Here is a 15009-nt window from a genome sequence, read left to right on the forward strand (position 1 = left end):
CCCGCGGAGCGTCCGGCAGCCCGGCCGGTGCTGCCCGGAGCGCCGAGGCGGGGCCGCAGCAGCAGCGCGGGGAAGATGCGCTCGGCGGCGCGGACAGCCGGGTTCCTCCTGCTCTGCGGGGGTAAGTACCGCCGAGCCCAGCCTCCCGGGAACTTTGCGGAGCTCAGGTGCCACCAGCGGCTCGGGCCGGCTCCGAAAATCTTGCCACAAATACACAGAAGATATAAATGATCCTGATACGTTTTCTTCGTTTTTTAAAAGCTAAGTTAGAACAGATGTGAGTTTGCTTTTCTCTGAATTTATGATGTGAAAGGGAAAATATTGAAGTATGTTCCGATTTTAAGTTTTTAAAACACGATTTCTTCTCTGCTATTCCACTCCCAGAGCTTTTTGTATCGTCAGATAAAATGCGTTTTGGATTGGTAAATGAAAATGACCAGAATATGAATAGTGATTGGATTGTAACTTAGATGATGCTATCCACAGATGTCAAGTTTCTAAAGCAAACAGAAAATCCATTATATCTCTTTTTCTTCCATATGGCTTTGTTTGCTGATGGATTTCTGACGTTTACATGAATAAATCAAAGTTGTATGCTAGAGAATGCAGTACAACCTTGCACATTAAAAATGCATTTATGAAAAAAAGTAAAGCCCAAACTAGTTCACTAGTTGGTCTAACAGTGAGTAGAGTGCAATATTAATTCTGCCCTTGTGATTCCTCATAAGCTTGTGATGTTTTCCTTCTTGTTATTAATTCAGACTAACTGCATTAATTTGCACCATTTTAAACTACTTTCTGTACTTGCGGAGATTATGCAGCTCCTATTTAATTTTTTAATTTTTTTTCTTTGCTGTGCTAAAATACTTTCGGTTGTTCATATTTTTTCTTTTCTTAATACGTTGTTGTTAAGGCCTGATCTTTGTAAAATCTCACCAGTAGTGAAGTCTAGGATATAAGGAGATAAAATGTGTAGGATATACTGCATCTAAACACACACATCTAATAAAAAAAAATAAAGTGGGTTGTATCCCAAGACATTTCACTGTCAGGAAGAATTAGCCGTACTTGTATTGCTAATGGATGATCTATCATGCCTACTTTGCTTTTATCTTTGGCAAATCCATTTTCTTTAATGTTTTTGGCAGAATTAGGAGAAATGTAATTTACGTAAGTTCTTCAGCTTGAGGGGTATGTTTTCATTAGCCAAAATGATTCACATGCGTTTGCTTGAAGATGACTTCCCGTGATTTCTGTTTAAGCTGGATAGATGAGCTTTCTTTGATTCATGCTGTGATACCCCAGATTATTGCACATCCTGAACTAGCTGGTGTTAGGAACTCCAGAGCTGCTCTCTCAAATGGCTTTTTTTTTTTCCTGCCATATTTCCTTTTCAGTTGGACCACCATTTGATTTTACTTTTAGTTGTACAACTTTACATGAATTTCATTCTGAAACTCTCAGATGGGAAAGGGGTTCTGTCTACTGAAGACAGATATCTAAACCTTTCTAAATGTCAGATCTCAGCAGTTGGAAATAGTTTCAAAGACTTTTTTCTATTAAATGTAGCCCTAAATTGTTAACTTTGGGATCTGCCAAAAATATATTTGGAGGAATATTACAAGAGCTAATTTATTTGGGTAGAGTAGGCTGCCAAGTAGATTTTTTTTTTGTATACTTCTTGCTTATACTTAAAGGTGCAAATATTTTGCTTATGCTCTCAGCTTTGACTATTGAGGCTTAATATTTGGTTCCCGTTAGTTTCTTCTAAAACTGTGGGGAAGAAAAGTTGTGTACATTAATGCCCACACTTTAGGGTAATTGTTTTCATTGTTATTTCAAGAAGTCCAGTGTATTAGCAACGTTCTATGGGTGTCTGTTGATAGAGAAACAGTGCTTCACATTGTTTAGGTGTGTGACACTAATTAGCTTTTATGCAATAAGAGCTGATTTTACAGCAAGGGTAAGATGAAGTGTTCTATTTTGGAGGTACTAGCAAAACCCCTGCATGCACAGAGCTCCTGTTTAGAAACACAGCTGTCTCAGGAGTGATGATGCATTCCCCTGGTGAGGGACGCAGTGAAACTTCGGTGGGCTCCATCCTGGGAGAAAGCCAGGGATTCTTCAGTGGTAACTGACATGCTCTTGCCTGGTGTTGTGTAGGAATCTCTTTCAGCTGGGCAAGACCTCATCATAGAGGGTTACCACCTGAAGTTAACCTGCAGGGATACCCTTGCACTCCATTGCTCCTGGTACATCTTTGGTTTATCTAAAAGTTTTGGAAAGCTTAAAACTGCCGTAGTTCATGCTCACAACAATCCCAAAGGCATTTTACTGAGTGAGCTGGCGTAGTCAATCTGGTGAGCGTGCTGTCAGTGGAAAGGATTACATTTGGTTATTTTGTATTGGCGGGCTGCAGGCAGCACACTGGACCATTTGTTCTGAAGCAGAAAGGCGCAGCCTTGGAGCTTTTGCACCACAGGCAACGTGTGAGTCTCCTGCAGCCACTGTCCTTAACGTGCAGTAGCCTAGAAATAGTAAAAATAAAAGGAATGTTTCCCCAAATTAAGGCTTCTGTCTCTTCTACCGATTAAAAGAAATGAAGGGTTTATTATGGAGTGTGCACATGTCTTTTTCAAAAGTTTTACACATTGTCAGTTGTAGGCCTTCAGGGTGTTTACTTGCCTATCACACTGCCTGGCTGTTTGGTGCTGGAGTTTTGATTCTGAAAGCTCATTGATATCAGAGGAGGACCTTGTTCAGTTAAATGTAGAAAAGACTTGGTAGGATTGTCTTGTCTGGAAAGTAATTTTTATTATTAAAGGGAGTACTTTTGACGAGGTAATTTCTTTTCCGTGAATAGAACACAGTTTGTAAGCATTACACTATGCAAATTTTTTAAAATTGGAAGGGAAGCCTGCTCTTGGAAATAGTCGGGATCCTACTTCAACGATGTCCTCTTGAATGCAGATTATTCCAACTTTTTTTTCTATTTTATTGACCGTGATATAAAACTTCTGGTGAATGTACTAGTTCTTATACTCATTTATGGACTGTTTGGGATCGATTCTTACCGTGCATTTCCCTGCTGCTAGGATTGCTGCTTATGTTTTGACTGGTTGCAATTTAGAGCAAGTCCAGACTCAACTTATGCATCCAGATCAAGGGCAGACCAACTTCAGAAACGAACTGCAGATACTGATGTTCTTCTCCCCCAAGTGTGGATTATTTCACATATTTGTATTTCATGATAGAGAATGGGTGCATTTCTCTAGGAAAAGAATACCTATGTGATTCTGTCAAATAAAAGATCTCCTGTGCACTCATGCTGTTAGATCAAGCCAGTGCTGATCAGGTCAAATGGTGGAGCACAGGCCATTCATTGACTTGTGTCAGGAACTGGCTAAGACAGACATAATTTTTGTGCCTGTTTTTTTTTTTTTAACAGTTATGTGTCAGATAATATATGATCAGGATTTTACATTGTAAAGTAAAAATTACTCTTTTTTATTATAACCCTGACTGTGGGCAAAGGGAATCTGTGGAGGACCACGAGAGGCACTTCATTAGATAGATCCTGTATGTCTTAATCAGGAAAGATCAAAGTGTTATATGGGAATTTCAAACCTTGCTGCTCTTTTTGATTGGAAAAGGAGTATTAATCATGATGCTTTGGTTCCTTCCTACTTTTTTGCTTTTCTCTGCCCAGAGGTTCATCATCTCACCTTCTGGCTCTTCCCCAGGTGGCACTTGTCCTGTCTCTGGTCACCTGCAGCTGCCTGCATTGGACTGTGAAAGTGCTGCTTCACTCACATAGCACTCACCAGGATTCATCCCAGTGCTCCTACCAGGGAAGGAGCCTGGGCTCTCTGTGGCCCTCTAGGCTTCATGTCTCCCCTCATTTTACTCCCATTGTCTGGTCCTTCACCTTCTAGTTTTTTCACAAATGAAATTTTGCAGTGAAGTTCACATCCTGCAGCGTTTTCCTTTCACAGAATGTAATTTACTGTGTTGGGTTTTTTTTTTAACTTTATGCTAATTGGATCCATATTTGTGTTACATTTAGTTCCCTTCTCATTGTTATATGCTGCCTTCTCAAGGTGTCAGGGCAATATGTGCTATTGGCTTGATTATTTCTGCCAGTCAGTTGCAGTCTTGGTCCTTGGCTTCATTCAAGGATTTTGCTACTATCATAGAGACAGTGTAAAGGAAATGAATACAAAGATAACAAAAAGCCAGCATTTTAATGCTTAAAGCTCATTTGTTAGTCTTTGATTAACAGACAAGATTTCTCATAGCATTAACATCAGCAGTCAGTCTGAACAACAGTGTGGGTTCAGCACCTGAATGCAAGATGCATATTCAGTAGCATGCCCACCATCAGTTTTCCATCTCTATGTCATGTCATAGTCTCTTACATTTTTGTTTTTTTAACTGAAATGACAGACTGGCTGGTGCAAACACATGTATTTTGTTGATTTTATTTTTTTCCCTTTTCCCCAGTTTGGCCTCTGGCAGGAGGGAAAGGATTTGTTCACTTGTTGCTGTACTTTCATGCTTGGCTTGGCACTGCTGGTCCCACTCCTCCAGGCTGCTTTCTCTCCCATAAAGCAACCTAGCAAACACAGATAGGCCATGGGTTGGAAGAAATCCATACTAAAGAAGCTTGGTGTTTTCTGGAGAGCCTTGTTGTGTAAAGGTCATTTAGAGCCTGTCTGCGGTGAGGAGAGCGTTTGCTTTGTTCAGACATTGGCATCCTTCAGCTTTCCGGCAGAGCTGTAAGTGGTGCCAGCTGGTGATGGACTGCAATTATCTCTTGGTTTTGAAATGTAAAAATTGCCTGACAGTGCTTATTGAGCGTGGGTATTTGTTTCAGGAGCATTGCAAAACTTACCTGAACACAGGTGGTGGTGGTTCCCTGTGGGAGCAGGGTGGACGTTAAGAGCACCTTCTTCCAGGATTGAGGCACATTCATGCTGCGGTCTGTTCTTAGCTCTTGCTTTCTACTTTTGTTTGGTTTGGCAGAAGCAAAGCTTAAAAATTCACCAAAATGTTCTAAAGAAACTTTGGAATTGTTTCTTTTCCGGATGATTTTTTTTTGTAACTGTCTTATATTTTGGAAAGTAAGCAACTGAAGCATTGCAAGGATAAATACAGCGATTACTGTGAGAGAAGGACAGATTTGAGGTTTGCATATTAGTTTGGTTAGATCAGGGTTCAGATTCAATTGACAGCTGTGCTACACATTTGCTTGTTGTCTCACACTCTCTCTGTTAGTTTCCTGTGAAGTACCACCATCAGTTACTTTATCCTTAAAATATCATGTGCATTGTTGATTGACTAATGCAATTCCAAACTGGGTTATACTGGAGCTGATGCAACGTAGGGAAAACACAATGGGAAACCTTACAGAATCTCTAGAGTGATAATGCATCGATGAAAAATAGCATTGGAGAAGCTGTAGAATGAAATCTATTCAAAGGCTTTATTTTTACAATGTGGTTTTTTCTTTTATCCGTGAAATATACTGAGATAATCCACAATGTTTTGGCAAAGTCATTATGAGCCCTTTAACAAGTTTTCATGTGGATATGTTGCTAATTAATAAAGTTATTAAGAAAATTTTTGTTAACAAAATAGGAAGTCAGCTGAGGTGTGAAAAAACAGATGGATTTTGATCCTTTGGGATTTTTTGATCCTTTAGGATTTTTTTGAAATTTGTCTAAAGCCATCTCTTTTTTTTCCCACATAAGGAGAACACAAAGCTGTTTTTTTTAAAGATTACTTCATAAAGATGGCTAAATAGTTTCAGATTTCTGGATCTTGAAATGAGACCATAAACATGCTAGGAACATTTTAACCTAAGAGATGCTCTGTAAATCTGCTGAAACGAAGATGATCATCAGCGCTTTAGAGCCTAAGGGAAAATTACAGTGATCACAGTCAAAAAAGGGAATTGGAAACTTTGCTGGGGTAATTGTGCCAGAAATGTTGTTTGACTGAATTAGTTTAGAAATTTGGCTGATTGTAAATCAGGTGATTGTAAAAAGAAAATGGATGTATTACTCCTAATGGCTGTCTAATGGCTTTTCAGTGTATGCATTTAGAAAACTAATTAAACAATATATTTAACTGATATAACAAAGTTGCTTGTGTTGCTGTAATGGGTGGTTGGGTTTTGGTTGTGTTTTTTTTTTAATGTCCATTACGGCTTTTTTCTAAGTGAGACAAATTTCAATCTCAGATAATAAAATTAAATCTAGCTTTTTCTCCTAATTCAGAGGCACCAAGTTTTCTGATACGGACAATTCCATTATCTGTTCTTTTCACTTGTGAAATGGAAAGACTCAATTTGATGTGAGTAGACCAGAATTTCATATATCTCCGAAGCCCCTTAAAGGCTAGTTTTGCCACTGAATTAGAGCAGGCGTCCTGTGGCCCTGTCAGTGCCATTCTCAGGGTGTCTTGGAGATGAGACTTAAATCTCCCAGTGGCTTAAAGACACAAGCAATGCTTTCTCTGGATTTGGGAGGAGTAGAAGTTTGGATTCTACTTCTAGAAGTTCTCTACCGTTCCTGCGCAAAGAGCTGATGCTTTCAGTTTGGCCCCTAACAAGGATGTAGAGCAGCTTCCTTTGACTCCCTTAAGAGGTGATACTTCTGCACTGGTTGGCTTCTGGAGATGTTTTGTCTTTGTTGATGAGGTGCCCTTCCATACCCTATTGTCTTAAAGTAGACATTGAAGAGTAGACATCAAAAAGGATGTAAAAAATACCAATGGTTCACAAGATGTTGAGAATGGATTTTATTCTCTGGGTTCTCTTTCCACCCCTGCCACTGTGCTGCTTAAAACTTGCCTCTTGTGTTAAAAGTAGCTCTGTGTGTTGCTGCTGTGCATTTGGAATGAAGGTACTGACTGCTGGTGTTCCAGCTGTTTGGTCAAGAAGGGGAGTAATAATTTGCATTAATGCAAATAAAATGTAACATAAAGTCAAAGAAAAGCTATTGTTTACTGAAGTTTAGCCCATAACAATTTGTGACTTTAAAAAGCTGATTTAAAAAATGTTAGAATGATTATGTCTATTTAGATAGGAATAGCCAGTATAGCATGATTAATACATACATTTATGGCAGTCAGTCATCTCAGAAGACCAGAGGGTTTGCAATGTGTATGTACTCTAGGGCAGCAATCAGGCTTTCTTTTGCACAGCATAAAAGTAGACACTAAAAAATTATATGAACATGTTTGTATTGCCAGATTGTGGTGTGCAAGACTGTAAGTCAAAAGTGTGCTGTTCATGAAATCTGAATAACAGCGAGGGGAAAGGAAAGAATCCAAAGAATTCTCATCAAAAAAAGGCCTAAAGTTTTTATTTTAATAGGAAGTTTGTTTTTCAGAGGAAAAAACCCACAAAAATTAAAATCGGGAGTAGTGGAAGAGAGTGGATTTGGGTAGAGGGCATTGGCTGCCATGTGAAATTTGCACTGTGATGACTGGGGAGTCCTGACAGGACCTTTGGAATAAGTGTCCAGCACGGATTTTTTACAAAACAGAGTGCTGCTTTGGCCCCTGCAGTGAGGAGTCAATGATTTTACAAATCAAGTTTTACAATGATTTTGTAAAACGCTTGAGTGGAGCCTTCTCACATCTCTGAAGTACTTAGGCATATGCTTAGTTTATCCTGCATCAGCAAAGCATTTTAGAGTGGGACTGCTGCATCAAAGCCCCATAAAGAATTGCGCAGTTCCCAAAGGTAAAACTCTCTGGCAGTACATTCAGGTGCCAGATTTCTCTTTGCTCCCATTGGATGTCAAGTTCCCCCTTTGTGGTGTGTGCTGTCTAACCATTGAGATGGCTCTAAGGTGCAGGATTTCCTGCTGTGGGACCAACACCCTGACAGTCAAAATAATATCTCCAGTTCTTTTGCTGCATGGAGAATACAAAGACTCATCTAGTTTGGAGACTGCTGCACTTGTTATTACTCAGGCATGTAGGTGAGGTTGGCTTGCACAGAACTCTGTTTTGCCCTGGTTTACAATATCAGGGCTAGTTTGTTTAGAGCTGGTTTGGATGTCTTTTTCCTCCCTTGTCGCCTGAGGTTTAGATACAGTGTTCCTGACCACTTGGTCAATGTGGCTACACTAAGATGCACGCACATCTGAGATAGTTTTCACTGATAACATCAGCCAAGTTCTGTTTGTGTGTTTTAATGAGTAGCCTTAACAGTCTAACTTTCCTCAGTTAGACCAGGGGAGATGCCCTGAAGCCTTTCTGTAGGACTGTTGTTTCCCTGGGCTGTAGATTTTTGGCAACACTTTCTGGATGCTACCTTGGCTTGCTTCTGCTACCTTTGAACTGTGAGTTATGTATTGGGTGCCCCATTTGTGTTTTGATAGTCAGAGTGTCTTTGGAGAGAAATACAGAAACAAATATTTAAAAAAAAAAAGATGTTTGTCTGTTACTGCTTTTTAGCAATTCTGGGTAGAGCTTTCTCTGGCTGAGCTTGTGGATGCCAGTGAAGTAAAAAGGACTGAGCATGATGATTGTGTAAAATGGCTCATCCCAATTGCTATTATGAAACAAAAAAAGCAGTGGGAGTGTTTAGATTTTGGGTTTGAACATACACATACATAAATGTTTTTAAGTAATGAAGGGGAAACAATATGGCTGTAATATAAATTTTATTGCACATTTCAATTCAGCATTGCTGACATGCACTAGATGAGAACGTATTTTAAACCATTTTATTGCTTTGGTAAACTTTTGCCTTTGTGAAGATTAGAAAAGTTGTCTTAAATTGCTTTGCTGGGGACTTTCTGGCTGGTGAGAGAGTTTGTAACATGTATTTTGCAGATTTTTTTTTTTAAATTTAAAAAAGGAGATAAAACCCAAACCTTCAAAACTTAGTTTCTATAGATTTAAAAACAAACAGGATCATCCTTAGAGAGCTGTGATAGGTCACCCTTAAAAGCTTTGTGAAAACCAGAAACATTTATAAAATTATTTTTTCTTACTGAGGCATTGACGTGAGCCTGTTGTTGGAAAAAGGGTCTTTTTTAACTATTTATTTTCTTAGATTCTAGTCTAATAAAATTTGAAATTAAAGTTGGACCGAAGGTTTTAGGGCAGTAAATGTCTAAAGGAAATAAGCAATAATAGCCCAGGGTTTTACTTATCTTTTTGATGCTGCCCCTCCACCTTTTTTTTTTCAATCTAGCTGCCGTAGACTATTTTTATTTGTGGTTTTATAATTTTTCCAATAATTTCTTAAATCCTTGTTTTCCTGTCATCATGCAGGTTGGTGTACATTTTTTAGTTTATTGGAAAAATTTTGTTCTCTGTCTTTGCACAGGCAATTTTGGCATCATGGCAGAGCCATCCTTCATAGCTGGCAATTAGAAAGCAAAGGGGATGAATCTGTACAAGACTCTACTTTAGCCATTCAGAATATGTTTGTCCTAAATACAGCTTCCAGGAGACAATAAAGGAAATGTACATTATTTAAATATTTAGATTGCTCATCAAAAACTCAGTTTAGGTTGATTATGGTAGTAACATTTGTCAGTGTAATAAGACTGGTAGCAAAGACTTCTACTTATTTTATAAAATGTTCTGTTGCTACATAGTCCTTATGACAAAAGATTTTTTCTCCTTTCCATGGTAAACCTTGGTAATGATATGTAAGATAATGTAAGAATTACTACATAGAGTCATACCTGATACAGTAGTTTATTTCCTGATGATGCCTGGCAATATCCAGTTTTGAATGGTGCATTTTGGTTTTCATACTACTTGAAATGCAAAGGATAACAACAAGAAATTTAGGAAATGCTGTTTTTGAAGAAAAATATAGATGAGTGGCAATATTTATTTACAAAGACAACTGAGCACAGAGTTCAGATTTTTCAGTTTAAGCAGAAGTAGTACAAAGGTGGAAGTATTGGTGGAAGTTGAATAATGGTGGAAACTAAAACTTGGGACATAACAAGGGATATTAGGGAAACATTTTGGTAGCAGGGAGCTACAAGGATTTTTGTCTGCAGTCATTGTGGAGTTTCTTTTAATTGGGAATATTTTAAGAACAGGTGGGACAGCAGTGTGTTCATGTTGGTTATATATAACCAATCCTACCTTGGATGAATTAGATGATGTCTCTTGGAAACTTTTGACTTCATCTTCTTATGGTTTTGTGCTCAGGGTGTTAAAAACAGGACAAATGCAGCCTTTGTATGTCTGCTGAAGCTAATGTCTGGTGTTTGGTCAATCAGGGCTCCTTATGAGATCATGATAACTTAGTCTGCAGTTAATGTAACTTGAGAGTTAATATCAAAATACTTACATTGTTAATCATGAACAGCTGAATAGACAGGAGTTAGATGCCTTTGATGTCAAGATGAGCTTCTGGAGTTTCTGGTTTTCAGAATATCCCCAGGGATGTATATGATATATGGTAGTCTTTGCTTCTCAAAAATCAATTTCTAATTCCACATTCAGCATTCTCAAATCCCAGGCAATGAGCTGGGGACCTCACACTGCCACTGAGCATTTCCAATTAAGGCCTTGAAAAAGTCTGTGTACATATGGCCTAACCTTGCCACTGAGAAGAGTAAAGAGTGCTGCTCTCTTCAGATAAAAAATGAAATGCACTGGAGTGATGGTGTTTGTTGAAGGAGACACAGGATTTGAGGATCCATTTTCTCGAGTTAAACTGGATTTATGATTTGGTAGGCAGTTCTTGTTAAATAAGAATTTAATGATTGCAGAGAGACCATGAAAAAAATTAGCACTGGGATTATAACTCTACTTTCAGTATTTTCCAACCCGAATCCTAAATTGCAATTGCCAGGACCGTTTATCTGTCTTTGACATCAGCTGCTGAGAACTCTCCCTTTTGTCAATGCAATGCTTTGTTAGATTTCAAACTTTGAAGAACTGCAGCTTGTATTTTTCTACTGTTGGTTCTGTTTCATAGTTAGCATCTTCCACTGCATTTATTATAGTTTCACATTTTCAATTAAAATGTTTGTTTAAATATGCATAATTTAAAATGGGGTTTGGGACATGAGATACTTAGCTACTGTTGGTTGGCAGCACTGGTCTCCTCCACTGGAAGGAGCTGGTGATAAGGTGTTTCACAAAACTCCAGGGTCATATGGTGCAATCCTGTAATGTTATCCCATTTCCCATTCTTAGAAGATTTTTGTTTACTCTATATATGCCAGCGTGACATTATCCCACTCTGAATGTGAGAAAGACAGAGGAAATCACTATGAAGAAGAAAAATACTATTGTTCCTCCTTTCCAAGGACTAAACTCAATCCTAGCTAGTCTTTATTTGAAGCAGAATTGTTGCCTTGTCACCTTTTCTGGCATTTGGACAGCAAGTTACAAATGTGTGGAACTGCCATTGCAGATGAAATTGCACTGGGTGCGTGATTACCTTTCCAAATGTTCTGATAGAGAGTGCAGACACTGTCACAGCATCTGTGATTGTTTAGGCATGTGATTTTGTCTGGGAGGAATGTTTTATTTGGATTTTTTTCCACGTGTAACTTTTGAATAGCTTGTGAGTCTAATCTGTCTCGCAATAGAATGAAAACATTAAGCCTTCGAAGCCTTTGCTCTTTCTGCATTCATTAAGAAGATAGGAAGGAGCATTATCATGGCAGAGGTGATTCAGAGAAGGTTCTGATTTTTGCCTTTTCACACTAGACACCTCTTTATAGCAGCTTTAATTATAAGTGCCCTTAGATACTGCCAGGTAATGGGTATAGATATACCCCTGGATCAGGGAGTGTATTGCCAAAATGGTAACAACACTGAAGCCTTTTGTGCAAAGGCCTGCCTGTACCTTTTTTTGTTAAATGTCCACATGGATTTAGGATTTACTGGAGTTCCAAAATACAAACCTATTTAGAAAGAATGAGCTTTAAAAAATTGTCAATTAGATAAGAAATTAAAATAATGAAAAACCACAATGAAATTAATTCAGCTGCTACATTTCCAGCTTCTGTACCTGTTTTGTTTGCCTGGGGAAATTTCAGCAAAGCGAGTGTTAAAATGCTTGTTTCTTTTCTGTTCCTTATACCAGTTTTATTGGATGAATGAAAACAGACTGAAGCTTAGGAAAAACAGGAAAATGTTAATGTAAAAGTGCTGTCAAAAGCAGAATGGGCAAGATTTTCAGATAATGGTTCGCTTCTATGTTTAATGGGGTCATAGTTTTTTCTAGCATTACTTAATGAAGATGGATTTCTCACCTAGATTTCAGGTAACCTGGGGATTGTAAAATAATTAAAACAAGAATGCAGTTGTCACTATTATTAATAGTAGAGTTTTTGTGGGGTTTTTTTTCATTTAAAGGTGCTATACTTACTTCTGGAGAGCACAGTGGAACTTAGTTTCTATTCCTTTTGCCATGGTGACTTTTCCCAACATCAAGTCATGAAAAGCACATTTAGTGACAATTCCAGAGTTTGCAAATCGCTTCTGAAGAAAAATTGTAGGAGTGAGGGATTGTTCCCTTTATCTCAATGAGACACTAACACTGAAATCTTGAAGTGGTTTAAGTGTGGTTGTTGGCAGTTTTCTCACTGCTGATGTTTTTGTAGAGTTGTCTGGGTAAACGATTTTGCATTGTTGTGGGAACAAATGGCCTGTGATGGGCATAGTGATCTCTGCTCAGAGTTAGGTCAATATTTAACAAGGTCTTCAAGCCCTAATCAAAAATCACCTAGCAGTCCTACCTACGGAGTATCATGCAGAAATTTTGCATTTTACTGTTTTAAGTATCCATGGGGGTTTTTTTATAACAAGATGTTGATACAGTGATACATGAAGTGTGAAGTTACAGAGTGTCATAAAATGAGTACCCTGGAAATGAAATAAGCCACATGGACTGTTTTGCTGATTTTTAGCTCCCTAAATAATGTTCCTGTTATTTTGCAAATGCTGGTGGAGAATCAGGTACATTTAAGGCACTTTGCATTTTCAGGAGTCTGTGTTTCTCGTTATGAAATTAAAAGTCTACTTACCATCAAGTACACAGATAAATATACACAAGTTTATTTGGGTTTACTCTTTCTGGAGTGGTTCTTCTCAAACTGTGGTTTCCTTCAGTACATGGTTGACATATGGTGGTGGTCTTTGTCTCGATGTCAGTGTTTCTGTATTGTGCCTCTGGCAGCTGAATATCCTTGGGAAAACGTGTTACCTTTTGATCACTGGTTTTTGAACTGTAGGTTTCTGATGGACTGTCAGCCATGGTAAAGATCTAAGATGCCTTACTAAACAACTGTTTCAGTAGTGCTTGCAATTAAAGCCTTGATGATAAATATGTATTCGATCATAAGAAGAGGATGAGGATTGAGAGACATGGAGTGATACAAAATGCTGGGAACCCCTCTTGTGATAATCTTCCATAACAAAATTTTTGTTAGACAGTTTTGAATTTTGAACACACAACTGCTCCTTATTTTTTTTTTGTTTTTTGAGAGGGTTTTCTCATTTTTTGTGGAAAAAACTCAATTATACGTATATATTTATATGTATGTGAGCATGTGTAAAAATAAGTTGAAGAAAAAAGTAAAGAAAAGCTTCTGACTGTCAAGTAGCTGGAGGGCATTTGCTGCTATTCTTTAAGCACAGAAAAGGACTTGTAACTTTCTGAAACAATGGACATTTCATTATAGGAGGCTTAAAAAATAAGCTTAGAATCAAGCCTTTGTCAGAATATATCCTGTCTGCAGCTGTAAGGTTACTTGGTTTGCTTAAATATGGAAGTTGTGAAGTCAGGATTATTCTGCTGCATCTATAAGGTAAGGATTTCCTTTTCATACACTTAGGCCTGTCAGATCTGGTCTGGGCACTGATGTCATACTTAATATATTATATTTTAGCAGTGGTTGAAGAACACCAATTCCTGTCAGCAGAGCTGGATGCATTTGTCAGGGCAGAAAGTGAGAAACTGCCGCTTTGCATCACGCTGTCACATCTCCCAGCACTTGTGGTATTAAGTCCTGCTTCCCTCACACTCAGTATGCAGAATGAATGAGGCTGTTTTACTATGACTTCTGTTTTTATAGTTAGCTGAACTTTGAAATTGTCTCCTAAATCATCCTTGCCAATAGCATTAACTACCCCTTTGCTGGTAGTCAGAGATTATTCTGCAGTAAGTTAAAGGGTAACTCATCTTCTTTTGTGATGACAGGAAACATGGAGGGATGTAAAAGATAATGGCTAATTCAAAGCAGAGCACTCCACTCTGCTTCTGGAAATCCATCAACTCCATTCAAACACGGATCTGAAATTTTGCAACAAACTTGGAAATCTCTTTCCTTTTCTCTGCTTCAGTAAATTGTTATCTGGGGGAGGATGATGCAGATGCCCATGAATTATGATGCCTTTCATTACAGGGGGGTGAATTGCACATTAGCCTGACATTCAGAAGCCTGGAGGTTTCTGCCACTGTGCTTTTGCTGTTTCAGAAGAGGTAAAAGCGTGATGTAAAGTAGATAAATGAAGTGGTATTAAAGAAAGGTCTTTATCCTTCCTTCTCCTTTTGCAGCACCAGAGCCCTGAAAATAGATCATGTAGAAAGGTTCTTGTGCAGAGATGAGTCATCCCAGCTATACGGCTGGGCCAGGTACTGAGCGACAGGGCCAGGTGGAGCAGAGGAACAGCAGGTGAATTGATCCTTGGGTAAACACCTGTGTTTGCTTTTTTAAAATTTTCTTGTTAAAGACAGCTGCAGCAAGGGAACAAGAAAAATCTAATGTAATAACAAGCCACGGAAGGGTATTTCAGAGAGTTACTTTTTTTCTGAAACAAACTATATCTGTCTGGCTCTCTTCACATGGCAGTTCCATCCATGCTTCCTGTTCATTACCTGGGGTTGCTTCTGCTAAGTAAAATCTTGCTGTTGTGGTTGACAGACAGATTGTTGTTCCTGTTATTAGCTGCTTCAAAGAAATGACATTATATTCTGCAGATGGAGGAGTGGGATCAAGG

The 15009-nt window shown here is 38.5% G+C and overlaps 1 protein-coding gene across 2 annotated transcripts in view; it reads left to right on the forward strand.

Moving 5' to 3' along the window:
- The first annotated feature begins 24 nt into the window (after positions 1 to 24).
- Positions 25 to 15009, forward strand: part of RET (ret proto-oncogene) — a 73075-nt gene continuing 58090 nt past the window's right edge. For both annotated transcript variants that reach the window (XM_031063768.1, XM_031063769.1), the window contains exon 1: positions 25 to 121. In XM_031063768.1, coding sequence (XP_030919628.1) covers positions 76 to 121 — 46 coding nt within the window. In that variant the 5' untranslated portion in view covers positions 25 to 75. The remainder of the gene's footprint in view (positions 122 to 15009) is intronic.

This window comes from Geospiza fortis, unplaced genomic scaffold (genome assembly GCF_000277835.1).
Source record: "Geospiza fortis unplaced genomic scaffold, GeoFor_1.0 scaffold130, whole genome shotgun sequence".
Lineage (NCBI taxonomy): Eukaryota > Metazoa > Chordata > Aves > Passeriformes > Thraupidae > Geospiza > Geospiza fortis.